We start from the raw sequence: 6619 nt of genomic DNA, 5'->3' as shown, positions 1-6619 counted from the left end.
TTCTTTCTTTCTTTCTTTCTTTCTTTCTTTCTTTCTTTCTTTCTTTCTTTCTTTCATGTAAGTACACTGTAGTTGTCTTCAGACACTCCAGAAGAGGGCATCAGATCTTGTTATGGATGGTTGTGAGCCACCATGTGGTTGCTGGGATTTGAACTCCGGACCTTCAGAAGAGCAGTCGGGTGCTCTTACCCACAGAGCCATCTCACCAGCCCTTAGTCAGCATTTCTGTTCCTGCACAAAACATGACCAAGAAGCAAGTTGGGGAGGAAAGGGTTTATTCAGCTTACACTTCCACATTGCTGTTGATCACCAAAGGAAGTCAGGACAGGAACTCACATGGGGTAGAAACTTGGAGGCAGGAGCTGATGCAGAGGCCATGGAGGGATGTTACTTACTGGCTTGCTTCTCCTGACGTGCTCAGTCTGCTTTCCTATAGAATTCAGGACTAGTAGCGGAGGATTGGCACCACCCACAATAAGTCCTCCCACCCTTGATCACTAATTGAGAAAATACCTTACAGCTGGATCTCATGGAGGCATTTCCTCGAAGGAGGCTCGATCTTTGTGATAACTCCAGTTTGTGTCAAGTTGACACACAAAACCAGTTAGTACACACTGTTAACTAGATACATATTTAGATATGCACATATGTATGGTTGGCATGTGTGTGTGTACACACACACACACAAACACACACACACACACACACACATACTTGCTTACCTGTGGGAACTTGTGTTCTTGGAGGCCAGGGGAGGTTACTGTTAATGTAGTCTGCAGTTGCCTGTCTGTCTCATTTTCACGAATAAGATCTCACTGAACCTGGAGCTCACTTGGCTTGACTGGCTGACTGGCGAGCTCTAGGAATCTGACTATCCACCCCTCCCCCATCACAGATGTGAGCCATGGAGCCAAGCTCAGGTCCCTATGCTTGTGTGGCAAGCCATCTTCTTCAGTACAGAGCTATTTCATTCTCCTGGGGCTTGTCACTTACTAGAGTCTGTTTTATGGACCAATGTTAGATGCAGCTTCTGATTGGCTTTGGCTCGTTAACTCTAAGTGGGATCAAAGATGCAAGTGGCAACTGCAGGATGCTTGTCTAGCCTGATCTTTTTGGTGTCACCAAAAACTATAGCTGTAAGAATCATTTTTTTAAAAAAATATTTATTTATTATTTATATGTAAGTACACTGTAGCTGTCTTCAAACACACCAGTAGAGGGCGTCAGATGTCATTATGGATGGTTGTAAGCCACCATGTGGTTGCTGGGATTTGAACTCAGGATCCTTGGAAGAACAGTCAGTGCTCTTAATCTCTGAGCCATCTCTCCAGCCCCAAGAATCATTTTTTAATCTGAGTACAGTGGTACCTTCTTGTAATTCCCATATTGGGGAAGTTGAGGCAGAAGGATCACTGAAAGTTCAAGGCTAGCTTGGGCTACACAGCGAGACCTTGTTTCAAAAAGGCAAACCAAAGGGAAAGGAGCTGAGGGTACAGCTTGAGTGGGAGACTCTTGCGAATGTATAACACCCTAAGTTCAACCCCGGCACTAAACAAAAACCCCAAAGGAGCCAAGGGTGGTGGCCTAAGCTTTAATTGCAGCCTTAGTGAGGCAGAGGTGGGAGGGCAGGCTAGTGGTTAACACGCTGCCTGGTCTACTTAGCAGCTCAGGCCAGCAGGACTGTACAGTGAGATCCTGGGTCAGAAAACAAGCATCAGCCAAGCAGTAAAACTCAACCACACGAACAAACCAGGGTGCAGTGCAGCTGAGAGAGCCCCCCCTTCAGGCTGTTTTCTGCCCTGCAGTGCTTCCTGAGGGAGGCTCTGGATCCTTCTGCTTTCTCAGTCAGCTCACAGGGGTGATGCGCAGGACAGCAGCTTTGCCGCACACTCACATTGTTAGCAGAACCCAAGCTAAAGGAAAGCTGCATCTGACCTTCTTAAAGATCAAAGAGCAGAAAGATGGAGAGAGCTCTGGGTTGGAATATATTGATACGTGTGTGTGATGTGTGTCTCGGGGAAACACTTGTCACGTGACTTTCTCAGGGACTCCTTCATTTGTTCAGCACCTGTTTACTAAGTGCTCTCTGGCTGACATACTGTTAGGGTTGCTTTGCTAAGGATATACGACGAATAAGAATGGACCATGCCCTGCTCTGCTAGGGCGTGAGCTGTGCAGATTAGTAAAGAGTAGCTGGTCAGATGGAGCAGAACATCACCCTGTTCTGATGCTTACTTGTGAGGTCAGTGGCTCTTTGTCACTTTCTCCTGAATCAGGAACTCAGGTCTCAGAGAGGAACCCAGGTAGGTGTGGGTGCAGCCGAGGTTGTGGCTAGACCCAGCTAGAGGGGCTCTGGTTTTGTGGCAGACTGGAGTTGGAACAGTGTTAGCTCACTCCTACCTGTGGATTCTGCTGTATTTTCAGGTGGCGTGGTAAAGTGTTTTTTTCTTCTGCCCCATTTCTTCCTTCACCCTTCTTTCCTTTCTTCTCTACACCCTCCCCTCTTTGTTTCCTCCTTGTCTACCTACTCAACACAGGGCCTCATTATCTAGGTCAGACTGTCCTGGAACTTAGCATCCTCCTGCCTCAGCCTCCCGAGTGCTCTGATTACAGGCGTACACTGCCACACCAAGCTCAGGTGCCTTCTGAGAAGCGTCTAGAACCTGTGGGATTGTCAGTGGTGAGGGAGCTTCCCTCAAGTCTCAGAATCTGAGCCTGATCTTCGGGCCTCATGTGGTAAACATGAGACCATTATGCCATGGTGTGTCTAGCCCCTTTCCCAAAGTCAAGTGTTGATGAATAGCCTGGAAAAGCCCCTGCTTTGCATCTTTTGGGGAACAGGGTACCCTCTTTGATTACTGAACTTATCAGGGTCCTCACTGATCTTCGCTCACTAATTCTACCTTGTCTTGCTAGCTAGCTTGCCCTCGGATCTGCGTCTCCATCTTCTGGGTGCGGGGTTGTGGGCGACCACCACACCCACACAGCCTTTATGTGGGTTTTGTGGTCGGAACTCTGGTGTTTATGCATGCTCAGCAAAGTTCTTTATCCATTGGGTCATTTTCCAAACCACAAAGCAAAGCTGCCCAAATGAGTTAAAAATGTGGACCCTTGAGCCTGGACTGGGCCTTCCAGTTCCTGCGTGGGAGTTATATGGTGCATGGATGTAACATGTGGGCACAACACCCATATACACACAATAATAAGATACAAAGGAAACTTTAAAGAGTTATTTTTATTTGTAATTATGGGTGTTTGTGTGCTTTTGGCAAGTGTGCAGTGTTGGAGGAGGCAGATGAGGGGGATCCCTCGGGCCTGGAGTTGCAGACAGTTGTGAGTCATCCATTGTGCATGCAGGGAGCCGAATTCAAGTCCCATCTAAGCACAGGCTGCATTCCCAGCCGCTGAGCCATCTCTCCAGCTCCGTGGTACATCAAAACTTGGCACACTTAAATTTCACGATGTAGATTCTATCTCTTAATTTTCAAAGAAAATCATACCTTGAGCTGGAGCTGTCAGCCTGAGAGCTGAGTGCTTGCTGAGAGTGCCGTGCCCCATGCGCAGGTCTTATTGCTGCAGTTAAAACAGAACACAGTAACAAAGAAGTCGGGACTGGGAGATTGCTCGGTGGGTAACATGCTTGCTGTAAGTGTTTGGGGACCAGAGTTCAGACGCCCAGCACCCTGACAAAACCTGAGTGGCTGTGGCATGCTTGCAGCTATGCAGGGGGAGACACGTGTGGGAGATATGAATTCTGGTACAAGAACTTTATCAACTGAGCCATCTCCCTAGCTTCTCCTAATCCTTTCTTCAAAAGATTTAATATGGTTAAGTAAACTTGAGATAGTGACCCATGTGACATGTTTCAGGTGAAGTGATTGGTTGGCATGTCTGCGGCACAGACAGGAGGAGGCGCTTCTCCACTTTGGGGCAAGGACTCGGGGCATTTCCTTGGTCTAAGAAAGGTAAAGGGAACAGGTGTCCCACAGTGTGAGAATGACACGCAGATTCCTGGAATCTGTTCTTGGTAGGAATTGCTGGAGCTGGAGCTTTTATCCTACTTATTCCTGGTAGGAGGAGTGTGTCCAGGGCTGGCTCATTTCTGAGAAGCCTGTTCACATCTAGTGCTTGTTATACATGTATAACCTGAGAGACTGGACAGTGGTGGTCCTCCATGCATGTGTGCAAGAGAGAGTGAGAGGGAGAGGGAGAATATATGAAAATGACTGAAATAGAAAATACTGCTGTGATCCATTCTGTTTATTTGGCTTTTTTTTTTTTTTAAGATTTATTTATTTATTTATTTATTATATTTAAGTACACTGTAGCTGTCTTCAGACACTCCAGAAGAGGGAGTCAGATCTTGTAACGGATGGTTTTGAGCCACCATGTGGTTGCTGGGATTTGAACTCTGGACCTTTGGAAGAGCAGTCGGGTGCTCTTGCCCACTGAGCAATCTCACCAGCCCGAGAAACCCTCTCTTGAACAAACAGCTCCCTCCCCCAACAAAACAGGTTTTAGTGTGTTGGGTAGTGAGCATATTGGAAATTTACAGTGTCAGTCAAGGACATAGAGCATCTTGGTGAGCCAGTCACTGTATAGGTTTTAAGAGTATGGCAGCAGCTCCTAAGAGCATCAGTTTGGGGTTGTGGACATGGCTCAGTGAGTAAAGCCCTAGCTACCTAAGCATGAGGACCACCAGATTTCAGGTCTCCAGAACCCACAGAGGAGCCAGACGCAGTGCTTTTTGCTGGGGTGGAAAGCAGGGAGAAGACACTGTTGGGGAGGAGCACAGTAAAGACGCTGCCACATGATCTCTGGGCTAGGGAAGGCTTTTCTTATGAGTAAAGAGGGAAAGTACTGGGGGGGGGGGGTCATCTGGAAGAGTCCAGAACAGAGAGAAGAGAAAACAGACTGGACTTGGTCAGGCCTAGGGGGTTGTGGATTGCCCTGGTGCTGTTTGTATGCAACACTAGGGAAGCCAGGGAGTAGGGTCGAGCAGAGGGGTGTTGGGAGATAGCAAGAGAGCCAGAGTGCAGAGAGCAGCAAGATAGTGCTGGAGTGTGAGGCAGACAGATCCCCTGGGCTGTGAGGAGGCTGATAGGCTGGGGAGGAGGGACTCTTTCTGGGGATAGAAAACCCGTTTCACAAGTTCCTGAGGAATGCTAGCTTTTCTCTTAACCTCCAGAAGTCCTGCAGCCTGTAGTCCTGCTTAAGCTCATTGCTAGACTTATAGGGAGGGGGTGGGGGTGCTGAGACCTAAGGATACGCCCTGCCCCCCAGGATGGAAGGGCAGCTAGCACATCCTATGCAGTGGAGAACAGCTGAGAGCTGGCTTACACTAGGCAGAAGGTGAGGACTAAATTTGAGGTTTTCCTCTCTCTCTCTCTCTCTCTCTCTCTCTCTCTCTCTCTCTCTCTCTCACACACACACACACACACACACACACACACACACAACTAGAATATTTGCTTTGCCTTGTTACTTTTCTGAACACATTCTTTTTAAATTTATTTCATTTATATGAGTACACTGTAGCTGTTTTCAGACATACCAGAAGAGGGCATCAGATCCCATTACAGATGGTTGTGAGCCACCATATTGTTGCTAGGTATTGAACTCAGAACCTCTGGAAGAGCAGTCAGTGTTCTTAACTGCTGAGCCATCTCTCCAGTCCCTGCACACATTCTTTTTAGGTGTCTTTGGCTCCTAAGCTTGGGGATGGTTTTGATGGTTGTAGTACACTGACGTCATTGTTCTTACAGGTGATTGTGTTTCTACTGTCAGTGACAGAGTGTCCTTTCTCTCCTCTTCTGTAGATTCGACGGAGGCGCCTGGCACGACTTGCTGGTGGACAGACCTCCCAGCCGACCACCCCGCTTACATCTCCCCAGAGGGAGAACCCTCCAGGACCTCCAATAGCTGCATCAGCCCCAGGCCCCTCCCAGAGTCTTGGTCTCAATGTCCACAACATGACCCCAGCTACCTCCCCCATAGGTGCAGCAGGTGAGCCTCGGCCTCCAGCCTGGAAGCTGTACTTTGGTCTCAGCATCTCCATGTTGCCTCACTGATTAAAGCAATCAGTGGCCTGAAGGTCACTGCGGTGTGTCTTGCTTTTGTCTGTTCATTTGATAGCGACTAGTGAAGGCTTCTGCAAACCCGTCTCCTTCCTTCTCCAGCTCCAGTTCCTCTTCCAGTCGGGCTCAGGTCTGGCCAAGACTGAGTCGCTTCTGCTGAGTTTGTGAATTTGGCTGATGCTTCTCCCTCCAATCCCCATTCTCCCTCTCTCTAGGCATGGGCTCCCCTAATGACTGCTCTGCCTTCCCATAATGCTGTCTGGGGGTTAGGGAGAGAACATGGTGGGTAAAGGGCTTCCTGCACGGGAATGAGGACCCCCAGTTCCCACAGCCACATAAGACCTGGGTTCAGGATTTGGTACCTGTAATGCCAACACTCAGGAGGTAGAGACAGGGAGGGCTGCTGTATTAGTCAGGGTTCTCTAGAGTCACAGAACTTACGGATATGCTCTATATAGTAAAGGAATTTATTGATGACTTACAGTCTGCAGTCCAAATCCCAACAATGGTTCAGTAGTTGCTGTGGATGGAAGTCCAAGGAT

The 6619-nt window shown here is 48.3% G+C and overlaps 1 protein-coding gene across 2 annotated transcripts in view; it reads left to right on the top strand.

Annotated features, from left to right (window-relative positions):
- Ube4b (ubiquitination factor E4B) overlaps positions 1–6619 on the top strand; it is a 91639-nt gene that overhangs the window by 15910 nt on the left and 69110 nt on the right. For both annotated transcript variants that reach the window (XM_021199526.2, XM_029539503.1), the window contains exon 2: positions 5820–6006. In XM_021199526.2, coding sequence (XP_021055185.1) covers positions 5820–6006 — 187 coding nt within the window. The remainder of the gene's footprint in view (positions 1–5819; positions 6007–6619) is intronic.

The sequence above is a fragment of the Mus pahari genome, chromosome 6, assembly GCF_900095145.1.
Source record: "Mus pahari chromosome 6, PAHARI_EIJ_v1.1, whole genome shotgun sequence".
Classification (NCBI taxonomy): Eukaryota; Metazoa; Chordata; class Mammalia; order Rodentia; family Muridae; genus Mus; species Mus pahari.
The sequence above is the reverse complement of the archived record's forward strand: the minus strand, read 5'-3'. Positions and strand labels throughout refer to the sequence as shown.